General features: G+C 43.6%; 1 protein-coding gene across 4 annotated transcripts in view; it reads left to right on the top strand.

Annotated features, from left to right (window-relative positions):
* The window catches only part of CCDC170 (coiled-coil domain containing 170), a 92,251-nt gene that overhangs the window by 55,452 nt on the left and 12,166 nt on the right, over nucleotides 1-24,633 (top strand). For 2 of the 4 annotated variants that reach the window (XM_047769922.1, XM_047769924.1), the window contains exons 6-9: nucleotides 3,948-4,265; nucleotides 10,596-10,796; nucleotides 16,293-16,466; nucleotides 19,729-19,971. In XM_047769922.1, coding sequence (XP_047625878.1) covers nucleotides 3,948-4,265; nucleotides 10,596-10,796; nucleotides 16,293-16,466; nucleotides 19,729-19,971 — 936 coding nt within the window. The remainder of the gene's footprint in view (nucleotides 1-3,947; nucleotides 4,266-10,595; nucleotides 10,797-16,292; nucleotides 16,467-19,728; nucleotides 19,972-24,633) is intronic. The other 2 variants (XM_047769925.1, XM_047769923.1) reach the window with 2 other exon arrangements.

Genomic DNA, 24,633 nt, shown 5'->3' with positions numbered 1-24,633 from the left:
ATACCAAAATTGTATGTATTCACCTTTGCACCAGCAATGTCCGAAAAGGCATGTTTGGGGGAATTTCCGAGTTTATTTGTTAATATTGATGGCAGTAGGTAGACATAACCAACTAATTTTTAATTTTTCAAAATTTATCTAGGGTTGGATGAATTAAGTTCAAGCCAGATATTCTCTACCCCGATGATAATTAGTCATTTTAATTTTGAGAGGCCGTTTGCTCTCAGGCATGTCCAAATCCATAGGATGGTTCCATCATCAATTCCTATTATGATGTCGATTCCAGCATCATAATAGGAATTGACGGTGTTTTATTATTATTTTTTTAGGGCCGTACCTGTGGCATATGAAAGTTTCCTGCTAGGGGTCAAATCAGAGCTGCATCTGTGACCTATGCTGCAGCTTGCAGCAACACCAGATCCTTAACCCACTAAGTGAGGCTAGGGATTGAACCTTCATCCTCATGGATGTTTGTTGGGTTCCTAATCTGCTGAGCCACAGTGGGAGCTCCAATCAGCTGTGTTTTAAAAACACAAACTTTTGGATGATTTCATTACTTAATGCATTTAATTGGGAAACAAAATTGAAACCCTTGGAGTTCCTGTTGTGGCTCAGTGGTTAACGAATCTGACTAGGAACCATGAGGTTGCAGGTTCGATCTCTGGTCTCCCTCAGAGGGTTAAAGATGTGGCGATGTGGCGATGTGGTGTTGCAGACACGACTCAGATCCCTTGTTGCTGCGACTCTGGCCTATGCCGGCAGCTACAGCTCCAATTAGACCCCTAGCCTGGGAACCTACATATGCTGCGGGTGCGGCCCTAGAAAAGGCAAAAAGACAAAAAAAAAAAAAAAAGGCCTTTGGTTGTATTATTTACAAATGTTTTTGTTGTAAGTAGTGGTAGAGGGGTCATTATACATCTATTGCATTAGTAGGATTGACTCTAAAAATTTGTTAATTAAAAAAAAATTTTTTTTAAGCCAACCCTCTCCCTGCCTGTAGAGGGTCTGTCCTCATTTGCCAGTGTGGTCTCCTCTGTGGAGGTCAGCTCCAGTTTTGTTCCGTGTGTCAGTGTGGTCTGACAGCTGTCCCCAGGTCCTGGCCAGCAACACTGATGTCACATTACTTCAGTGTATCCTTGAGGTAGCCATGCAACCAGGCTCCACTCTAGCCGCTGTCTCCTGATAGCTCTACAGGTAATTGCGTTTGCAGTGAGGACATCTGTCTCTGGTGCATCAGCCCCGGGCCCCTGAATCCCGAAGCGCTTACTCAGAGCATTGGGGGAGCAATCCCCAAGGCCTTGTCGCAGGCTCCCGAGTTCTGCATTTCATATGAGAAACAGCACATAGTTTGCCGGGCTGAAATGTGTCCAGAAAAAAACCCAAATTGACCTGTTGTCACATGCCACTATATTCTATGACCACCAAAGACTTTCCTTATTTTTTGTTAGACAGAAGCATTGGTGCTTTGGATTTGTTAAAGAGGACTGTTTTGGCCCTTGGGTCTAAGGCAGTGAGACAATAGTCTGATATTGGGGTAGAAAAAATCCCTCCTAGCTGGAATATTTTAATTGGGTTTATTGATCTCCTGGTGTAAGCTGCCAATTGATTAGTTTATTCCAAACTGACATAGAGTCCATAGTACTCAAGTGTCTGATACAGTTTTTGTGTGTGTGTATTTTTAGGACTTTTGTAAATTCTTGATTAAAAATATCTCTCCATTGGTCATGAAAGCTCCCCTCTTTTGTATTAGGGACTTGCAGTGTGAAAGCTAATATACAATTTCCTACCCAGTTTTAGAACTGTGAGGGGATTTGGATTAATTTTTGTCCCTGCATCACTGAATTTAGGACCTCAGATTAGATTGTAGTTTCTAAGTAATACGTGGGATCAATTTATCCTCATCACTGCTGATACTAGTTACTCTAATTGAGCAGCTATTGTATTACTATCTGAAAAGAAATCTGTTGTATTTGTGATAAAGTGTCCTTGATTCTTTACGAAATTGAATTACATTAGTAATTGGGCTTCTCTGCAAAGAGGACTGGTTTGGAAAGGAAGTGAGGTCGTGGTGCCAGGACCTGGAAAAGCAAAGCATTTTGCAAACTAGTTTCTGTAATTAGCTTAGATATGACATCTCTGAAAGGGGCAGCCTTTTCTGACAATCCATATCTACTCGATGACGTTTCATTCAAACTGATGCCCAATACTTCCTTGATTTAAAAAAAAATCACCAGAAGGAAAAATAGGAAGATATTCTCTTTTTTTTTTTAATAATAATAAGGCAGGACGTAGCATTTCAAGTAACAATCTCCCTGTCTCCAAGCTGTTAGTGGAGATAAATTGCTTTCAAAGTCCAGTTCTAATGCAAAAGGGATGATTACGTTTTACTCGCAGCCAGTTTAACCAGCAGTGTTCCTGGTCAGTTTAATGTAGACTCTGTTTCTTGAATATATCGTGTTTCTTTTTAGTTATCGTATTATTTAAAATAAAACCTCAAAATATATTTGCCATTTAATTAGGCAGTGACGGTTACAGCCGTGCTGGTTAAGCGACTGTTTAACCTTATTTGGTGTGGACTCATTTTGCTTTGGAACTTGATGTCAACAAGAGTTTTTGTTTCGTTTTGTTTTGTTTTTAATGAATTATAAAGATATCCTTTTTGTGCCTCTTTAGACCATTCTAGATATGGTCAATAGAAGTAGGTACACTGGTGATTTCATCTATGCCCTATATTACTTTTACAAACCCAATCATGCATATCCTATGCTCTAAAATTATTCTTCTCAGTACTTTATCTCCCTCTACTTTTTTTTAAAGCTATTTTTTAAAATTTTAATTTTAATTTTAATTTTTTATTTTTTATTTATTTATTTTTTGTCTTTTTGCCTTTTCTAGGGCCGCTTCTGCGGCATATGGAGGTTCCCAGGCTAGGGGTCTAATCGGAGCTGCAGCCACCGGCCTACACCAGAGCCACAGCAATGTGGGATCCGAGCCGTGTCTGCAACCTACACCACAGCTCACGGCAACGCCGGATCCTTAACCCACTGAGCAAGGGCAGGGACCGAACCCGCAACCTCATGGTTCCTAGTCGGATTCGTTAACCACTGCACCACGACGGGAACTCCTCCCTCTACTTTTACTCCTTCCACCCAACCAATGGCTATTCCTTTCTATTTCCTTTCTTCGGGTTATATCCATAGTTGTTTTGTCTTTATGAGACAAAGGGATATACATTCAATGAGTATTGAAAGAAAGATCTTACTCTCCTTTATGCAATGATGTTTTATGATAATTTCATTCTGTTATTTAAAGTAGTTTTAAAAGGAGGCATCTTCATTCAAACACATTTTAGTGGCATCTTCATTCAAATACATTTTAGTAATTAGAACCCTGAGGGTTTATTGTTTACTCAAAGTCAATGTCCATGTGTACCAAACTTGAGAACACATAGCTCTGTGAACATATTCCATATACGGATTGATCACATTTGCTGGTATGTTAGCTAATAGTTTGTTTTTATTAATTCTTTCCAGAGGCTCCTATGGAATAGGCTTATACATCAGTTTCTCTTTTCTTTTTTAACCCTAATTTTATATCCCTTCTCTTTTTCAAACACGTCAATTTACCTAACATAGCTTTACAATTTAAGAACTCTTTTTTTTTTTTTTTTTGGTTGTGCCCAGGGCATGTGGGAGTTCCCCATCCAGGGGTCAAACCCATGCTATAGCAGTGACCTGAGCCACAGCAGTGACAATGCCAGATCCATATCCACTAGGCCACCAGGGAACTCCTACAATTTAATAACTTCATGAGGAGAGAATTGAAATGGGAGTGCATTTAACCCTAACTCCTTAAAGTCATGAGTGAGCCAGGTAAATGAGAAGCAAAAGCAGGCACCCCTCATTGGCTGCTAATGCTATTGTCTTCACTTTCTGAAATTATTTTAGGACTTGCTCAGTGCTGTAGAGGCAAAAGAAGCCCTTGAAAAGGAAGTTAAGATCCTCCAAGAAAGGCTGCTTGCTGGCCAGCGGGTCTGGGATGCCTCAAAGCAGGAGCTGAGCCTCTTGAAGAAAAGCTCCTTGGAGTTGGAGAAGAGTTGCAAGGCCAGTCTGGATGCAGCCGCAGCCTCACAGAGCCAGTATTCCTCTTTTAGGGAGAAAATTGCAGCCCTCCTGAGGGGTGGCTCCGGCCCACTTAAACCCACGGAGGACGCCATATTGGAGAGGATTCGAGAAATGGGCAGCCAGGAAGAGAGCGTGAAACAGGTGAGTGGGTGATGGCTGCTTACAAGCTTCTTAAGGGCAGCCAACGCTTCATTTAGTGGCTAGTCACTGAGTCAGTTAAAGGTCGCATTTAAACATGGTTGTATTGGAGTTCCCATTGTGGCTCAGGGATAGTGAATCCAACTAGTATCCATGAAGACGTGGGTTTGATCCCTGGTCCCAACCTGTGGATTAAGGATCCCGCGCTGTGAGCTGTGGTGTAGGTGGCAGATGCAGCTTGGATCTGGCATTGCTGTGGCTGTGGTGTAGGCCGGCAGCTGCAGCTCCGACTCAAACCCTAGCCTGGCAACTTCCTTATGCCGCAGGTACAGCCCTAAAAAGACGTAAAATAAATAAATTAGCATGATTGTACTACTTTCGATTGGATATTAGAGTTCTGAGGCCTGACAGCGCACTCCGAGGTGGATTCTGGAGGCAGGGCTACCCACGCTGAAGCCTCTCTTTCTTGCACACTCACTCGCTCCAGATGTGGCCTTGGGCAGGTTCCCGAGATGATGGCCTCGGAGATTTTGTTTCCTCGCCTGCTGTACAGGGACAGCCCAGGGTCCACAGCCCGTATCCGAAACCCTCGGGGCCTGCTGTGGTTTCAAAGTGAGACTTTCTCAGGGTTTAGGAAGGTAAAAGAATACCCAGAAAGGTGATGAGCAAGTGCTCTTACACACTCCTGGGGCCAGGGATGCGGGGGGTGGGGGGTGGGGGGGCACTTCCATCAACCACATTCATCTTCTGCCGCAAAAGCTGTGAGCAGCTCTGCTGCGGGGGCTCCAGCCAGACTAGGAAATAGCCTTGGTCACTTTAGGTCAGGGTTTGTTGCCAAATCCTGTCAGGTCAAGCTTTGCCAGCGAATGAGTTTTGGAAAAAGAAACATCAGCCTTGAGATCCTTTTGGATTTTGAAATTGCAGATAAGAGTTCCTGGGCCTGTGACATTATCTGACTTGTAAGGTTATTGTTTGCTGCAAGCATTCAATGAAAAAAGCTGTCAGGAGGTCCTTAACGTACTGTCTGGCAAATAAATAGCAGCAATAAACGTGAACTTTTGCCGCCCTGGCTGGTCCTCCTGGCTCTCCTCCTCCCTCCTTCTTTCCTTTTTCCTATGGCATTGGTACCTGGAACCCATCTTTCAGGGGACCTCCTGCACAAGTGGATTTAAGTGTGGTTTAAATCACACATATTATTGAAGCTCGCTTAATTTTGTTATCTTATTTACAGTATTAATAACTCATTTTCTTAAAGCTTTGCTCAGCCAAGTCACCTTCAGCCAGCTCAGACTTTGTTGAAATCATCATCAGAGCCAGATGATCGAGGTTCACATTAATGATGTTTTAAAGTACATAATATCTGAACTCTATGTATAATTTTATTATGAACTCTCTCTTCTGTTGAGGTCGTTCTTTGCTCAAAAGGGGACATGCTCGCCCCCAACTTTCAGTGTTCCTAAAACACTCCGAGTGATCACCAACTCAGAGTTCAGGGTTGCATCTGTAAGTGTATCCCTTAATGATACAATATATTTAATTCCCTTTAAAAACTCTGACAAACTCACCCGTGCTCTGGGAGCTGCCCTCGAGACGGCTTTGGGCAGGTGCAGGGTGGTCGGTAGATGCGCCGCGTTCTCCGCTGGATCACGTGTGGGTCTCTGAGATGACAAGGGTTACCTCGGGATTCTCCAGGACACGTGTGGGCACTGGATTGGGGAAGGCAGTTATTTACAGGACGGAGAACAAGTTCATGGAGTGATTTACCTCAAATAGCAAGAGAGGTACTTCAGTCGCTAATGGGTCTTCGCCATTTCCTTTGACTACTTCCCTTTTCTACTTTTCCCAATGTCTTCCTGAAACGATTTTAACTCCAGCATGTAAAACGTGGCAGGAAATCGTCAGCATGATGTATATGTTTATTTTCTGAAGCAACGTGATGTACATTGGTTAAGCTGGCTATGCCTTCCCCCTCGCCCCATGAAAATGAGAACGATTGAAAGTCTTTTGAGTGCCTTTTTCCGCCTTTCCTACCCTGTAATTTTTTTCAATAGCTGCTCTCACTATTTAAAAGCCTGAAATCAAGCATATAGCTGGCATCTTGTGTGACTCATCTTCATGTAAAATCAGGAGAAAATGGATTTCATGTATTGTTTTAAAAGTGTTTCTGAAGAATGGGAGCTTTACTCATTTGATGACTCTGTTTGTTGAGGAGGCTGCCTCCCCTGCCAGCTGCTGCAGAGAAACACACAGTCAACAGTTGAGTAAAACCCTGTGCCCTGGGCCTGGCAAACTCTCCACTTCACAGTGGCTCTGACTCCCTGAGCATCGCTTTTCTTGTTTGCCTGTTTGCTATTCATTGTCACTCTCCTGTGTTTGCAATTCTCAGTAGAAACTCAGGACACCACCCACACCTTTTTAGTAAGTCCTTTTTACTTGTTCCTTGCTTTTCTGATGACAGCAAAATCTCATTTTCTTTTTAAATGCTTTGCTCGGATCTGAGAGTGGGGTGTCTCAGCTCTTGACATTTTGGGCTGGATAATGCTTTGCTGGAATGGCCGCTCATTGCAGGGGGATTAGCAGCATCTCTGGCTTCTACCCACGGGATACCAGCAGCCACTAGATACTCTTCTCCCCGATTCGTGACAATCAGAGATGTCTCTAGACATTGTCAAGGGTCCTGGGAGGTGAAATTGTCTCCAGTTGAAAACCACTCTCTTAGCAGAATGCTTGTCAGGTTCCCAGGAATTCTAAATGAGTGTTTTGATGTTATGATGCCTTGAATTTCAATACACTTGTAGCGGGTGCTTTTGACATAATGATTTCTTGTACAATGACAGAAATCTGTGACATTTTCTGACTTCAGTTTAGAATTTTGAGGCAAAGTATTGTTTATTTTTATTGATTTTTTATTTTATTTTTTACTTTTAGCTTTAGTTTCCTAGCTGACTTATCACCTGATTGAGAATTGACCTGTACAGAGAAGACAGGACCATGAGTGATTTCTATGCCATTTCCTTATTTCTAGACCAATTAGTACAAACTCACAAACATTTATCTGGACAGCTCTTCTGTTCTGCTTTAGAGCACACACAGGCTGTCTTTCCTCCACTGGAGTTTTTTTTTTTTTTTTTTTAGTCTGGTGTGGGAGCTGTGGGGACTCAACCTGATGCCATAAAGGACCGGAAATGTTTCCACAGCCCCCGCCCCCCATCTGATCCCATCATTCTGCTGTGTTCTTAGTCTTCCGATATCCTAAACCCACCACTTGCCCAGAAGCTTCAAGACTTTCACTGACATTTGATTGCCCAGCATTACGTCACAGAGTTACTCCTGGCTACGAGGACATCTGGGAAACTGCACCCGCAGAGATTTTAGCTCTCCCAGCCCCTATAGTGTATTAATTTTCTCAGATGGCCTTGACAGAGTACCACTACCTGTCTGGCTTAAACAACAGAAATTTATTGTCTCACAATTCTGGAGGCTTGAAGTTCAAAGTCAAGGTGTTTGTGAGCAGGGTTGGTGTCTTCTTCTGAGTGCTGTGAAAGAACATCTGTTTCATGCTTCTAGGAACCTCAGGCTTTTCTTGGCTTATCGATCACGTTCTCTGTGTCTTCACATAATTTTCCTTCTGTTCATGTGTTTCTCCGTTCACATTTCCTTTTGATAAGGACACCAGTCATATTGGATTAGGGCCCAGGAGTTCCCGTTGTGGTGCAGTAGTTAACGAATCTGACTAGGAACCCTGAGATTCCGGGTTCCATCCCTGCCCTTGCTCAGTGGGTTAACGATCCGGCGTTGCCGTGAGCTGTGGTGTAGGTCACCGACGCGGCTCGGATCCTGCGTTGCTGTGGCTCTGGCGTAGGCCGGTGGCTATGGCTCCGATTCGACCCCTTGCCTGGGAATCTCCATATGCCGAGGGAGCGGCCTAAGAAATGGCAAAAAGACAAAAAAAAAAAAAAAAAAGGACCATCTGATTCTGATGTCCCTGTCGCAGAGTCTGGGCCACATCAGATGTCTGCTTCTTCTTCCGGGGTCATTATCACTCCCGGGGTCTAGTTACTGCCATTGCCTGGGGTCTTTACTGAGCCATTTCCATGGAAGACGTCGGTCTCCTCTGGAAAGGTCTGCAGCGTGCTGACCATGGCTAAGTGACACACGGTTTTCCATCTCTCCAGTTGAGATTCTCTGCGTCTGTTTTCTCTTTGGCTTTATTCTTTGCCAGGTCAACTGTGGGATCGGGGAAGGGTTGAAGGATCTTCAGGTAGGAAGACTTACTTTGGACTTGGGGTTCAAAGTGAAATCATGTTTCTAGTTGCACAGAAACACGTGCCATCCCGTTTACAACATGGTGTCATGAAGCAGCTCCCCACAGACAGCATCCTGAGGATGTTGTTTGATAGTCCTTGTTTTGTAGGTTACTTTGTATGTCGTACTTACTGCATTTCTTTCGTTCAGATCAGATCTACTACTATTAAGTACTAAGGATAGGAAATGTGAAATGAGAGTTCTTAGAGCCTCATGGTCTATAAAGCAATTTAAAATTTCCATAGGAAATGTAATTCCTGAGGTATGGTGCCAAGCAGCTTGCCATCAAATATCTGATTTCAGGCGCCCACAAGGGTATAGAATTAATTGCATTATAGGCTTGGGACCTTGAGAGCCTTAAAACTCGCAATGAGAGGGTTTAGAGAATAAGGAGTGTAGCCTTTCTGATTGTAGCCACTCAGTCCACCCCATAACATTCTTAACAAATGATTAGCGAACTTCTAGCCGCCTCCAGGGACTGGGAATCCACTACAAGAAAATGCTTGAAATACGAGGTAAAAGCAGCACCGCAAAATTACATACATAATATCTTAAATATATTTTAGCAATGCATAAAAATAAATGATTTTAATGGGTTAAAGGTGTTGCCTCTGGCTGGTGGCATCATGGGGATTAGGTTTTGCTTATTTACACTTTTTTTTTTGTCTTTAATGAATCTTTTACAAGGAGGATGCATTACTTTGTGATTATGGGGACTGGGGAGATTCCTCCTTACACTGAAATACAATTCTTTGATTTATACCCATTGGTCCTCAACTTGAACTCTGAGGGCAACTCAGAACAAATCCTACTGATCTTCCATATGCTAGCCTTTTGAAGACAGCTTGAATGTCTTCCTGCCTTTATGTTTGGTAGTTTATAGATAGGCAGCCAGAAGGTTTTTTTTTTTAAGCCTGAATCTGTAAAAGATATTTTAATTTCTTCGACAATGGTACTGTCATGTAAATATCTATTACATTACCCCTTTCTTTTTCCAAAACAAACCATCAACACCAAACAAATTTATGACCTCAGACTTGGTGGTTTAATTGAATTCAACATTTTCTGAAAGCTGGTTTTGGCAGAATCAATTTGAATACCTGAGGTGTTTGGTAAATTTAAGCTCTTGGTTTAAGGGAAGTTCGGGACAAAGAAAGGAAGAGGAAAGAATGGATGCACTGGGCAAGGTACAGGGTTGTGGTGAGTTTGGGGTCCTTTAATGGAGAAACAGTGATTTTATGCTCTGGAAGAGGAGGTGGAAATGAAATCCCCCTGCCTCATACTCTGATATTCACCCTATTTAGAGTCACTGTATTAAAGCAATTTTGACCTTTCAAAAGTTAAAACGATGACTATGCAGCAGAGATGGAGTACCACCAAAAGTAACGCATAAGTAGCTAATACTCAATAGAAAGTTTTTAAAAGCTTGAAAAAAATCTTTCTGTACTTGAATTCCTGATAACATCTTAAGATTACCTATCAAGATTAACACACTGTCTCATATTGCAACAGAACAAAGGGTGGGGGAAAAAATGTATACGTGTAAGAATAACTTGATCCCCATGCTGTACAGCGGGGAAAAAAAAAAAGTAAAAAAAAAAAAGATTAACACACTGTGTAATCTTAATCTGCTGTATGTGGTCGAAGAGTTTCTCTGGAACATGGTTATAGGTTTTCAAAGTACTTTCTGTCTGAATTCTTCTTCCAACTAAGCTTTGAAACTCCTAAATTCATAGTAGTTTTAGGGGTAAGTAAATGTTACCCATAAATGCTGATCGAGGAACCTGTTTCAGGAATTGTATAAACATTAAAAACACCAAGCAAAAATATTTTATTAGATAATGAATGTAGATTTATCTCCAGCAGAGGCAAATCCAGTTATCAGTTACCTGTTTTTAATTTAATTTTTACCAAGAACCTGGAAGTTGGTGATATAAATAGTCGTGCTGCACGGGCTGAGCCCTAGATTTTAACACTTTGGTGCATCTAAAACAAGGCTTATCCTTGTTTCTGTTTCTTTGTTTCCAGATGGTCACTCAGCTTGAAGCCCAAATCTCTGAGCTTGTTGAACAGTTGGGAAACGAGTCTGGGTTTCACCAGAAAGCTCTGCAGAGAGCCCAGAAAGCAGAAAACAAGTTGGAGACCCTTCAGGGTCAGCTGACCCACCTGGAGGGAGAGCTGGTTTCTGGAGATGTTTTGCGAGACACCTTGCATGTTGAGAAGCAGAAAGTAATAACCTGAGGGCATGTTCATGGGAAGACACATCTATTGCAGTATCAAATTTTACTTGCAAAGATTTTGAATTTTATAGTACTTTGATAGATTGGTTAAGTTCAGAGTCATGACTAAATTTCAAGGAATGATGGATATTGTCATGGGGTTTCTTCCTGTTGTCTGGAGCTTCCGAGATTCAAAAAAATTTTTTAAAAATATAGTTCAGAGTGCCAGATTTTATTTTAATTAATTAATTAATTTATAGGGCCACACCTGTGGCATATGGAAGTTCCCAGACTAGGGGTCGAATCAGAGCTGCAGCTGCCTGGCCTACACCGCAGCCACAGCAACGTGGGGTCCTTAAACCCACTGAGCAGGGCCGGTAGTTAACCTGCCTCCTCGTGGAGACTAGTCAGGTTTTTAACCCGCTGAGCCACCATAGGAACTCCCACGTGATTCAAATGAATTCAGTTCAATTCAATAGCTATTGATTGGACGTCTATTATATATGCGACTCTGAAGGTGTGGAGGGGTAAGAGATGAATAGCCTACAATTCTTGATCATAAAAGGCGCATAATTTAATAGAGGGGACAGACATGCAGATAATTTGCTGCACTATAATGGGATAAGTGAGAACACATGTTTTGATCCGTAGCGTGCTACTAGAGCCCAGTGAAGAGGGCGAGAAGTTCTGGAGGAGGCGAGGGTTTTACAGGGGACGAGATGATCAAGTTCATCTTTGAAGGATTACTAGGATTTTAGTGGAGACGAAGAGCAGAGACTCTAGGGGCAAGAGGTTAACCAAAAGCAGGGAAGGTCGTAAGTGCCCAGCATGTTCTGAGAGCGCAGAGTAGCTCTTCCTGTGTGGCTGCAGCGTGGCATTCGTGGTGGGGCTATGGCAGGAGAAGAGACTGAAATGGCTTGGATTCTGAACATTGAATACTCTTTATTCTGTAGACTATGACTGTAATAAGTGATTTTTTTTTGTCTTTTTGTTTTTTTGCCTTTTCTAAGGCTGCTCCCGCAGCATGTGGAGGTTCCCGGGCTAGGGGTCAAATTGGAGCTGTAGCCGCCGGCCTACACCACAGCCACAGCAACACCAGATCCGAGCTGCGTCTGCGACCTACACCACAGCTCATGGCAATGCCAGATCCCTAACCCACTGAGCAAGGCCAGGGATGGAACCCGCAACCTCATGGTTCCCAATTGGATTCATTAACCACTGAGCCATGGCAGGAACTCCTAATAAGTGATTTCTGAATATCACCGTATTTTAGAAAAGTCACAGCACTGTGGAGCTGAGATTGCAGTGTGGAGAGACTCAGAAATGATAACCCTGTCGGAGAGAAGGAGAGAAGAGTGAGAAGAGAAAGGTCCCCACTTAGAGTCTGACCCCGGAAGACCACCAGTGACCTCCGAGAGGCAGTTTTAGCAGGGGGGTAGAGAAGAGAAGCCAGTTTGCCTCGGGCTGAGGGGCGACTCACTAGGGACAGGCTAGAGATTTAGATGACTGTGGCGTCTGATGACCCAGGAAAAGAGAGGCATGAAGCGGAAGCTGTGCCAAACAGGATCAAAGAAAGGTTTTATTGGACAGAGTGGCAGGATACATGTTTGTGGGTCGTGGGAGTCAGTAGGGGAGGGAGAGAGAGGCTCATGAGCATGGGTGCAGAATTTGGCAGGAAAAGCTGTTAGGTGGAAAAATCTGTGCTCCCGACACTCATTCATTTTCATTCTCTGTACTTAACAACGTTGAGGGGCCATCATGCTTGTGTTGAGGGTTGGATATGCAGAGATGCATGCTCCTAGTTTCGTGGATGAGGCAGGCACATCAGGACACCGTGAGTACAGTTGGTGCTGTGAACAGAGATAGGTGTAAAATTCAGTGGGAATTCCGAGAGAGGAGTTCTTTCCTACTTCTGTGCATGAGGGAATGAGCCATGTTTATACAAGAGGTAGCATTTGAGAGAGACCTTAAAGGACAAGCAGGAGCTTGCCAGGTAGAGGAGCTGGGGAGGGAATTTGAGGGGAGGGGACAGCCGGAAGGATGGAGGAGTGGAGGGTGACACGGAGGCTGGGATGTGGTGCTTGGGGAGGCAGAGGCACAGGGCAGCTCTGGAGGTGGGTAGGAAACAACCCGGGTAGAGCAGGCTAATCACACGAGGCTTTATCCTACAGCTAAAGGAAAGTCCTAGAAGGGTTTGGACAAAAAGAAAGTCTTCTCTGAGGGCAGAGTGGCTCTGTGCGTCGAGAAGCTAGAGGAGGGAGCCCGTTGGGGAATTCTTAGAAGAGTTTGGGTCAGAAGCCAGGATGGGTCTAGAAGGTAGTGGTTTTGTGAATGGAGATAGGGGTTAGATTTGAGACATGTGGGAGGGCGAAGAGAGTTTCCCTAACAGGTGTCTGAAAAGGGCATGTGAAATATTGAGTAGGAAAGGAATTATTGCACCTGAGTGTGATATTTTAGATTGGAAAAAAAAAAAAAAATCTGACGCTGGAATCTGCCCCTAGATGTTCCGTGAACATGTTGCACTAAACATATTCAAAACCAAAACAATTCCCTCTCCTCAAATTTGTCCCTCTCCTGCCTCTCGCGAGGTTGAGGTAATCAGCTTTCAGTTGCCCAAGCCAAAATCCTGAGCATCGTCTTCAGTACTTCCCTCTTTCAAATCGATTCCAAGGCACTGTAACTTCTGTCTCTTTAATGATGTTTCAGTATCCCCTCCCCCACCCCTGATATAGCTTTGGTCTGGAGCATTACGATAATTCGCATGGACTGCCAAAGCAACCTGCTAGCCCATCTCCCCCCTGCTCCCAGAGGGGTCTTAATAAAATGCAAGTCTAAGCTTATCTTCCTCGACCTTAAAACTGGTCAAGGGCTCTGTATGGCCCTCGGGATCAGGTGGTGATTCCTTCTTGTCCTGCTTGAGTCTCCTGGGACCGGGCTACTTCCTAACTCCAGGTTCCTCTAGCTAATGTTACCTTTAGCCTCTCCGGTGAGTGGTAGCAAAGTGGGAAGCTTCCCCATGGTGCTGGTAGGGTGGGCTGTCTGTGGTCACCGGGTCCAAAGGCATCCGTGTCCAAATTTGTGAAAAACAGGCACCTGGCTGAAGAAAAGAGGGGCCCGTTTGGCAACCCGTACCACACATGGCTGTCCCCTCTTAGAAAATGTTCCTCTCACCTTCCCCTGGGAATGGCTGCCCCTTCAAGATGCAGGTCCAGTGACACTTCCTCTGGAAGGCTGTTCTCTGAGGCTTAGTTCTTCATGCAGCATGGACCTAGCTCTGTCATGGCACTAATTACCTTTACTGTAGCCATGTTTTTTTCCTTCATTCCCCCTTCCTTCCTTCCTACCTCTCTTCCTTCCTTCTTTATTTTTTTTTAAATTAAAGGGTAGTTATTTTACAGTGTTGTTGCATCCATGTTTTAATTCCTCTTTTCCAATCAACCCCAAACTTCTCGAGGCCAGGGGAAATTTTTTTTTTCTGGATTTCTCCAGGGCTTAGAGCAAGAATCAATAAATATTTTTTAAATAACAGAAGAAGCACAGCAAAGGCAAGACCTCTAGGTAGATTGGTGCCTCTTTCTCCTTTATGATAAAGACTCATTAATTTTAATTGAAGTTACACCCAAATAGCTCTCAGTTGGGAAAGCATGTCATGTAAACTCATTCTGTCCATGCTGAATCTTCCACAGATAATCGCCTATAAAACGCATGTCCTAGTTAGGATAGTAGGTACGTATGACTGAAAAGCAAAATTATACAGTTTAAATGTAAATACAAGTAACTGAGGTTTACACAACACAGAATAGAGTATATTCATGCCAAACCGCGATTCAGATGAATAAAATGTACAGAAATCCTTTAAGCAACTGTAACTTTCGGAGGCTCAGCCAAGATCCTGGAAAAGGCAGTTCCTCTCTGGGGTCTTGGCTAGATCCTGTCTCAATCCCCTCTGGGCCGTAGGTCCTCACCTGCTAAGTGGATGCGTCACACGTAGAAATAGAAAAAGAGGCTTTTGCATCTTCCCAGGAAAGGTACCAACTCGATTTTATTTAAAATACAAACAATAGCAGTTATTTCACACTCATTTGCCTAGATGAGAAATGAAACATTCCATGAGGAGGCCTGATCCGGCATGAAGAAGCGACAAACTGATGGTTCAGAGACAAGAACATACTGTGTGTGGTCCGGTCGCCCAATACCGTAGCGATGATTGTGACGGCTGTGACTTATACAGGAGAGATTAAGTTTTATGCCTGCTCTTTAACAAAATTGGAAAATATACACTTACAAGTAATTTCAGCCTCATGAATGAAGTAGGTCATTCTGGGCTTTAAGCTGGCCTACTTCAGTCATCAGGAAATGATACTCATTTCAACATATAATTGTCTGAAAATGCCAGGTGGATAAGGAGTGATTGCCATGAGAAGAAAACTTCAAAGATAGAACCCCAATCATGAAATTATGATAGAGGAAGATCACTGATTGATTGACTCATGCAGCAAGCTCTCAGGGAGCCTTAATATCTGGCATGACCAGAGAAGTCACAAAAATCAAGTGGAGGATTCTAGAGTAGTTTTGTAACTTTCCCCTGTTAAACTACGGACCTTGACTTCTCTGACATACCTTTATTTTATTTTATTTTATTTTTTTATTTGTCTTTTGTCTTTTTAGGGCTGTACCCACAGCATATGGAGGTTCCCGGGCTAGGGGTCCAATCAGAGCTGTAGCCACTGGCCTACACCACAGCCACAGCAATGCCAGATCTGAGCCGCATCTGCCACCTACACCACAGCTCAGGGCAATGCCGGATCCTTAACCCACTGAGCAAGGCCAGGGATCGAACCCAAAACCTCATGATTCCTAGTCGCATTCACTTCTGCTGCATCATGACGGGAACTCCAGATACAGCTTTATTTTAGAATGTTGTTCCTTTAACTTTGATATATTAAAAACTCTTACAAATACTTTCTAAAGCATTTTACCTTAAACTAACCCCTCCCCCACCCCCTAAAAAATGTTGTCCGAGTATGTTTGTAAGGAGGGCTCTGATTTTGGAGTGATTTGTGGGACCCAAGAAGAGTAAAGTGGCAGTTGCTTAAGTCATCAGTCCCCACCTTTGAGGCCAGGGCCCACGTAGGTGAGTAGAACCTCACTTAGGAAGGCAAGTGGATAGTCAGAGCCCAGGAGCTGGGAGGGTCATGGTAGGAGCAGCAGGTAGCCAAAGCAGAGAAATGCAGAGGTAGTTGGCATGCAGGGTTAAGAAGAGTGTATGATAGACTTACCATCAAGGTCACTGGCAGGAGGGCCAAGACAGGATGGACCGGGAGCAGGACACGGGGCTGGCAGGGTAGTTCAGGAATTCATCACCAGACCCTGGAGTCAGGGCCCAGGCTCTGTACTGGGTTTAATGGGAGCTACCTGTAAGCTTGGGGAGAAGAGCAGGAAACTGTGAGATCACTGGTTAACTCCCCTCTTGGGTCCCCATTTTCATTTTTGTTCTTGGGTTTAGTATCTTCAGTTCCTGGATCAGCTTTCGGAGAAAATGAAGTTGGATCGGATGGCTGCCGAACTTGGCTTCGACATGCGTCTGGAGGTAGTTTTAGCCCGTACGGAGCAACTGGTCCGCCTGGAGAGCAACGCAGTCATTGAACACAAGACGATCGCCCACAATTTACAGAGAAAGGTAGGGGATGCTGCCAGTCTTGAGAAAAGGAATTTCTGAGAAACTTACACATTGAAAAAAATGTACCCGACCGGATTTACCAAGGTGACTAGGAAACAGATTATCCAAATCTGCATTTAGAATCTGCATCTCTATTACAAGTGTATCATCTAAGGTTATGTTTGGTTGTGAGTCACAGAGGCCCAGAGTTATAGTGGCTTAAACAAGTAGAACTGGCTGTTTGGGTTTGTTCTTTTTTTTTTTTTTTTTTTTTCCTGCACATACATTTTTGGAGGTAAGCAGCTTAGGGGGACTGTGGCAGCTCCGCTCTATCAAGTTCACAAGGACTCAGGCTCATTTAGCTCATTAATTTCCCCTCCCTAGGGTGGCCCTTATCTTCGTGGTTCACCGTGGTGCCTAGAACGATTATATTTGTGTGCTGGGCAGCAGGTGAAAAAAGAAAGGGATGAAACAGAGAGATGCAAAAGCACATAAGGGAGCTGGCTTTGAAAGGAGGCTCCCAGAGTTTTCTTTGTGAACTTGTGTTTGGATCCCACGGGCCCCACGTGTTGACGGCTAAACCGAGCAGCCAGGGAGGCTGGAAACGGCAGCCTTTACTCTGGGGAGCTATTTGCCTCACTAAAAAGTCTACTGTTTCTATGCCTGTGGGAGAAGAGGAAGCTAGGGGTCATCTAGCCGTCTCACCTTTGTATAAGCTCTCTTGCACTAGAAAGTAAAGAGCTACTTTCCTCCCCCTCAAAGGAGGAGTAAGAAACAGTTTAAACTACAGAAATGAATGAATGGATGGAAAGAATAAAAACATGATTATTAGTTATATAATTATTGGCATCGGGGAAAGAAAAAGGCAAACCCAGATGTGTCCTTAGAAGAGTTCTTAGAAGAAAATTCTGTGGTGGAATTATAGGGTACAGGCTGTGGAATGAGTCACATCTGGGTTCTCAATATGGCTCCACCAAGCTGTGTGACATTGAGCAAATTATAGGCCTCTCTGTGGTGTTGCCTTGTATGTAAGATGAGGATGGTACCTACCTCGTGAGGTGGTTAATTTTTAATAAATAGCATTTTTGAACTCTTGGTTCATAGAAGATGCTCTCCTCATGTTTGACGTCTTTGCCATTTACTGTAACTTTAGGAGTATTTTATAAAAGAAAGCAGACAGCTCCTATTGCCATCAGAGAGCTATAATTCTTTCCGAAGTTCTCCTCAGATAATTGATTTTTCCTCTTGATATCCAACACTGTTCCTTTTTCCTTCCTTCCTTCCTTTCTTTCTTTCTTTCACTTTTTAGGGCCACACCTAAGGCATACGGGAGTTGCCAGGGTAGGGGTTGCATTGGAGCCACAGCTGCCGGCCTACACCACAGCCACAGCGATGCAGGATCTGAGTTGCGTCTACAACCTACACCACAGCTTATGGTAACACTGGATCTTTAACCCACTGAATGAGGCCAGGGATCAAACCTGCATCCTCGTGGATACTAGTTGGATTTGTTTCTGCTAAGCCGCAACAGGAACTCCCTTTTCCTTCTTAACTATTGTATAATTATGACAATGACCAGTGTATAGAACCTACCAGGCTAAAGTTGCAGTAGAGTGGAATCTGACATGAAGAAGCTCAGGAAAGGGAGTTTAGAGAAATACTAAAAGGGCCTTGTTAAAAAAAGGATGCGAACACGGACAGTGCTGCCACTTTAGGCAGATGCTTGAGCCTGCGTTTCAGTAAATCTTTTACACCTCAGAACTCTTTACTAATACAGAGTATAAATTAGGGAAAATGTGCTGATTTCAGCACTAACATTCTATAATTCTACATGATTTTGGTTCCCAATGTTTGTAACAGATGAAAGAGCTTCCTGTTACTTGTGACATGGGGAAGCCCGGGAGGATTTTTTTTTTTTTTCTCCTTGCAGTGTCTGTAATCTTTTTCTAAAAACTTTGTCAAGTTTGCCTGTCAGATCCTGCTGTGTAGCACTGGGAACTGTATCTGGTCACTTCTGATGGAAGATGATGGAGAATAATGTGAGAAAAAGAATAATGTATATATGTATGTGAGACTGGGTCACTTTGCTGTGCAGTAGAAAATTGACAAAACACTGTAAACCAACTATCATGGAAGAAAAAAATCATTAAAAAAAAAATAAAAGCAGTGTTGAGGTGTTCCCGCTGTTGTACAATGCGTTAACTGGTGTCTCTGTGGTGGCACCAGTTTGATGCCCAGCCCGGAAACTTCCATATGCCGTGGGCACAGCAAAAAAAGAAAGAAAGAAAAGAGAGAGAGAGGTTTGCCTGTCAATGATCAGTGCTGTTTGCAGACCACGTTCAGCTTGGTTTGTGGATGGGATAGGTCCAGCGTATAAAAAAAGACACCAGTGAACTAATACCTTCTTGAAGGCCCTTCCTTTTCCAAGATTTTCCATGTATAAACAAAGGTTTCCTCATCTCCTTCATATTGCTTCCTTTAAAAATATACCACGGAGTTCCCGTCATGGCTCAGTGGTTAACGAATCTGACTAGGCACCATGAGGTTGAGGGTTCTATCCCTGACCTTGCTCAGTGGGTTAAGGATCCGGCGTTGCCGTGAGCTGTGGTGTACGTCGCAGACGTGTCTTGGATCCCGAGTTGCTGCGGCTCTGGTGTAGGCCAGTGGCTACAGCTTCGATTTGACCCCTAGCCTGGGAACCTCCATAGGCCGCAGAAGCGGCCCTAGAAAAGGCAAAAAGACAAAACAAAAACAAAAACAAAAACAAAAAAATATGCCACCTCACGTGTTTGGTATGACTCAACCTGGTTCTCAGGGCTTGAAATTAGTCTGGGTTTTTGGTCCTAATTTGCACTTTATCTTCTTTCAGAAAAGACCAGCACAAGTATAGTTGCCATGGGGTGTTGGAGAGGATTTTGTCTGTCTTATTACATTCTGCTCTTGACAAGGCCATTTTAGTAGTTTTAAAAGTAATTTTGCATTTTTATTATGATGCACATAATGTAGGAAAGAATCAGACGCTGAAAGCCTACTCCTTTGCACATTTTCTGTGGCTCTTTTGTCTCATATTTTTCAGCTACCGAATTAATTCTTGGAAGAATAAAGATTAAAAAAAAAAGGCAATCAGGAAAAAGGATCCAATAACCTTTTTTGATGGCTTACAAATGAGTCTTATTGAAGTGTAGATAAAGATCAACGCATCTGAGTCATTCACTTATATTTACTGACTGTTCAATGATGATTATTAATTTTTTTTTAAAAAACCCTGTTTATATCCAACCAGCTAAAGACTCAGAAAGAAAGACTGGAGAGCAAGGAGCTGCACGTGAACCTCCTCCGGCAGAAAATAGCCCAGCTGGAGGAGGAGAGGCAGATGCGATCGGCCCTGACTGTGGAGCGGGACGAGGCCAAGGTCACCATCAGGAAGTTGCAGAAACAGGTGGAGAGGCTGCAGAAGGAGCTGAGCTTGTGTCGAGAAGTGAATACTGAGCTCAAAGCCAAACTGGCCGACACCAATGAGCTTAAGGCAAGTGCTCAGCTCTGTTTCCTTGTTGCCGTTTCCATAGATGTTTACACAAAAGAGTGACAGCTTTAGAAGGGATACACCAGAGGAAAAAAAGCAGAAAACTTCCTCTGATGTTCTCGAGTTGTGAGAAAAACGCAAAAATCACATAAATCGGCACAGTGGATCAATTTCGTGTCTCTTTAATATTGAAGCTTTAGTTGCTGGGTGAAAAGTCAGTCAGAGCGGTGGTGTGACATACAGAAAAAAAAAAACAAAACCATTTCTTCAAAGCATGGGTGACGATGCTATTAGGGATCATGTAGGGATTTCCCCATAGGAATTTGCTTAGAGAAAAATGAGCACAGGGAGTTCCCACTGTGGCTCAGTGGGTTAAGGACTCGGCTAGTATCCACGAGGATGCGGGTTCAATCCCTGGCTTCCATCAGTCGGTTAAAGGATCCTTTGTTGCCGTGGCTGTGGTGTAGGCCGTGTAGTTCCTATCTGACCCCTAGCTTGGGAATTTCCGTATGCCGTTGGTGCGGCCCTAAAAAAAAAAGTGTTCACTGAGAAGAGTCAGTTGGCAAAACAGGTGTGTTTTGCTGTGGGATGTGTTACACGGGGCAGTGAAGGGGGCAGACAGGTTGGGGTGTTGCGCTTCCTGTATTAGAGGTGTTCGGCTTCTAAGGGCTACCGAGAAGAATGGCATTAAAACTGGGGATTTAATAAAAATATTTAAATGTCAACAACAACAAAAAACCGATGTCACGTATGCTCATCACTGGCAATAACTTCACACTCACACACATGCATACGCACACGCACACGCACGTAAATACAGACAGCAGCGATGGCCTTGCTCTCTGCAGACGGGCACTCTGAAATGGACTTTTGGAACGTTCCTGAATCTGGAGACAGACCAACTGGGGACAGGAATGTGGAGTGAGGCCAGCACTTGAACCTGTGTAGCAGGACAATATTTTAGGGCATATTTCTCACTCTGTTTTCCCTCGTTTCCCCCAGAAGCCCTTCTGGCCTCAGCATGAGGCCACCAAATTGAGGCTTATTTCCTGGGAGCAGGGGAGGGCAGACTTGGCCCAGGGGAGGGGACATATTTGAATGTAAAGGAGGGGGGAAGGCAGGGGAGCCTCTGAAGGGGTGCCGTGGGTGGGGAAATATCAGAGGTAAGTATCCTGGATCCCCCCGACCCCTCCACCCCCCACAGTCCATGAGAGTGAACATTGGGGTGTGTGTCTGTTTGGTTGGGGGCCAGTCCTTGACGTCAGCACAGGTGCTCCCACCCTGTCTGGAAAGGGGCTGCAGGGGGTGCTGGGGCCTCGATTGCACCCATTCCCTGGAGCCTGAAGTTCCATTTGCGCTCGTGGGGGACACGGAAGGTAGATGGAGATGGGTGCTGGAGAGCTCACTGTGGGAGCCGGTGGGGGGTGGCCCCGCCATCAGAGGCTTGGAGCAGATCCACTAAACCGTGCTCCTGGCTAAGTGTAGTGAGAGGAGCAGCAGGAAGCCTGGGAAAGGACAACCCCTGGGCCGGAAGTGGTGTTGGGGTGAGAGGAGCTGCACTTCCTGTAGCAGGAAGCAGAAGTGGGAAGAGGGCGGAAGCAGGAAAGCAGGTGGTGGAAACCCAGGGCTGTGTCTGGAGACCCTGTTTCCTTTTGGTTTCGGTGACGTTGGCTTTAGGTTTGCATCATTTTTGGCCCAGACTATCTTAATCATTTTCAAGGGGTCTTTCCATTTGACTTTTTCACAAACAAGCCTGGTTCTCATAATGAAACCTTTGCTCTCGCAGTGATGTGATTCTGCAGCGCGTGGGGCCAGTCGCAGCGGCTGGCTTACAAATTCCCAATTCCAGCCTCAGTGGTGTGAAGCAACCTTTTTAAGTGTGGGGTACACACTTCTGGTGTGTACACAATTCTTCTAGATGGTACGGGACAGGGTATTATATGATGTTCAATCCTGAAGTGAAGAATGGGTTCCCATTAATTTTTCTTTCAATTCTTTCACCATCAAGAAGAAAATCTTATTTAGAGATTACTATGTCCTTATGCCTCTAGAACACTTGCTGGGCTATGTTTTAAACAAAGAATAGGAATAGGGAGTTTCCATTGTAGTTCACCAGTATCCATGAGGTTGCAGGTTCGATCCCTGGCCCCTCTCAGTGCGTTAAGGATATGGCGTTGCCATGAGCTGTTGTGTAGGTCTCAGATGTGGCTCGGATCCTGCATAGGCTCGGATCCTGCGTAGACTGGGAACTGCAGCTCTGATTTGACGCTTAGCCTGGGAACTTCCATATGCCGTGAGTGTGGCCCTAAAAAGACAAAGCAAAACAAAACAACAATAATGACAACAAAACCCCCTAAGAATAAGCCTTAAGCTCAGTGCTGAGTAGCAGCAGTAGAACCTGCTAATACTGTTTTGTTTTCATTATACAGTGTTTGTTTTATAATGTTATCTTTCATTTGTGGCACATTTTATAAAGTCATATAAAATTCCCTTTAAAATAATTTTTTTAAGTTATAAAGGTGGTTGAGTTAAAGGAGAAAATGGGTCATATGGGTGATCTGTGCATATGTAAATATTGTGGAGGCGGAATGGGAATAACTGAGACATAGGCAGATTGAAGAACAGAATGCAAATGGTGATTAAATGCAATAAGCAGGTGAATGGAAGCTCTGACTGACTGCTGCTGGCACCATGACTTCTGGGAGTCAGGGAGCTGTGGGAGAAGAAATTGGGCAGAGGACAGGGGCCAGATCACACAGGACCTTGCGTGCCATGCCTGGGCTTTTGCTCTGGGACCTGGGGAACCACTGGTGAATTTCAAGAAGATGAGTGAAATTGTCAGGAAAGAGACTAAAAAGAGAAAGAGAGATAAGAAGAGCAAAAGGACTCCAGAATAAAGCTGCGATCAATAGCATCAGGTGTGGCAGTAAGATGAAGACTGAAGGGCTGTTTTGCTACACTTGGCTTTGGGACATCTGTGGCTCAAGCATGTGTAGCAGTAGATCATGGTGGTTGAGTGAGGCTCTAACAAAAGTCAAATATCAGTAGGCTGAAGAAGGAAGGAGAAGTGGAAACAAAGATGGTGGCCTCCTCTTCTGGAATGCTCGGCTGAAAAGGGGAAGAGAGCCAGGAAAGTAAATAAAGTTGGCTTGTGTGTTTACTTTGTTGTCCTATTTTGCATAAAGAGACCCACACACTTCTCTGTATTCTTCCTTTCCCCAGACTCAGTAAACCACTAATCTACTTTCTGTCTCTTTGTGTTTGCCCATTCAGGACATTTCATTGAAATGGAATAATATAATACGTGGCTTTTTGCCTCTGGCTTCTTTCATGTACCATATTTTGAAAGTTCACCCAAGTTGTGATCAGTACTTTATTCCTATATTAGGCTTCTCCAGAGAAGCAGAACTAACTGATTGTGTATATATATACAAACGGAGGTTTATTTTAAGGAATCGATCCACATGATTGTAGAGCCTGGCAAGTTCAAAATCTGGACTGGAGACCCAGGAAGAGCCAATATTGTAGTTCAAGTCTAAAGGCTGTCTGCTGGTAGAGTTCTGTCTTGCTCAGGGAAAGTGTCTTTTGTTCTATTCAGGCATTCAACTGATTGGATTAAGCCCACCTACATTAAAGAAGAACAGTCTGCTTTATTCAAAATCCACTAATTTAAATGTTAATCTTATGCCAAAAAACCCTCACAGGAAATTCATAATAATGTTTGACCAAATATCTGGGAACTTTGACCCAGCCAAGCTGACACATACATCATAGTTCTTTTTAATGGCTGAGTAATATTCCCTTGTATAGATATACCACATTTTATTCATCTCTTTAATATTTGATGGACATTTGTATTGTTTCCATGTTTTTTGTTTATTATGAATAAGGCTGCTACAAACATTTGTGTGCAGTTTTTTGTATGCATTTCTATGTATGTTGCAAAACATGGTTGAAGACTTTGATTCCTAGTTTACCCAAGTCTTCCTCTTTAAGACCCATGTAGTAAATTTCCCCTGGAATTCTAGACTAGGAAAAAGCAGACCTTTCCAGATGCACTATTACATTTTAATTGGGCTTGCAAATGTAAGTACTGTAGAAATCTCTTTTTGAAAGAAAAATACTCTTTCCTAAATTTCCCCTCTCTGTTGAGTCAAAATAATTTTATTATAACATTGCTTCATATATACAAACTTAATACTGTATAGAAGTTTCCTAATCCTATTCCATTTTTACCATTAAAAAGTCCAAAACACGTTAGAAATAAAAACAAAGTATAAAAATAGGAGTTCCCGTTGTGGCTCAGTGGCTTACGAACCCAACATAGTGTCTGTGAGGATGTGGGTTTGATTCCTGGTCTCACTCAGTGGGTTAAGGTCCAGCATTGCTGCAAGCTGTGGTGTAGGTCACAGATGCTGCTCAGATCTGGTGTTGCCATGGCTGTGCTGTTGGCTGGCAGCTACAGCTCCGATCTGACCCCTAGCCTGGGAACTTCTGTATGCTAGAGGTATGGCCATAAAAAAAAAGTATAAAAAATTAAAAATTTAGCAATATGAATTTGATATGCTAGATTTTATTTCACCAAAATCACCATTAATAAGAATGTGTAGTACCGATTGCTTGTGGTATAGGCTTTTTTGAGTTTGGCACACCTATAGTTTATGT

Source organism: Phacochoerus africanus, chromosome 2, assembly GCF_016906955.1.
Source record: "Phacochoerus africanus isolate WHEZ1 chromosome 2, ROS_Pafr_v1, whole genome shotgun sequence".
Lineage (NCBI taxonomy): Eukaryota > Metazoa > Chordata > Mammalia > Artiodactyla > Suidae > Phacochoerus > Phacochoerus africanus.
The sequence above is the reverse complement of the archived record's forward strand: the minus strand, read 5'-3'. Positions and strand labels throughout refer to the sequence as shown.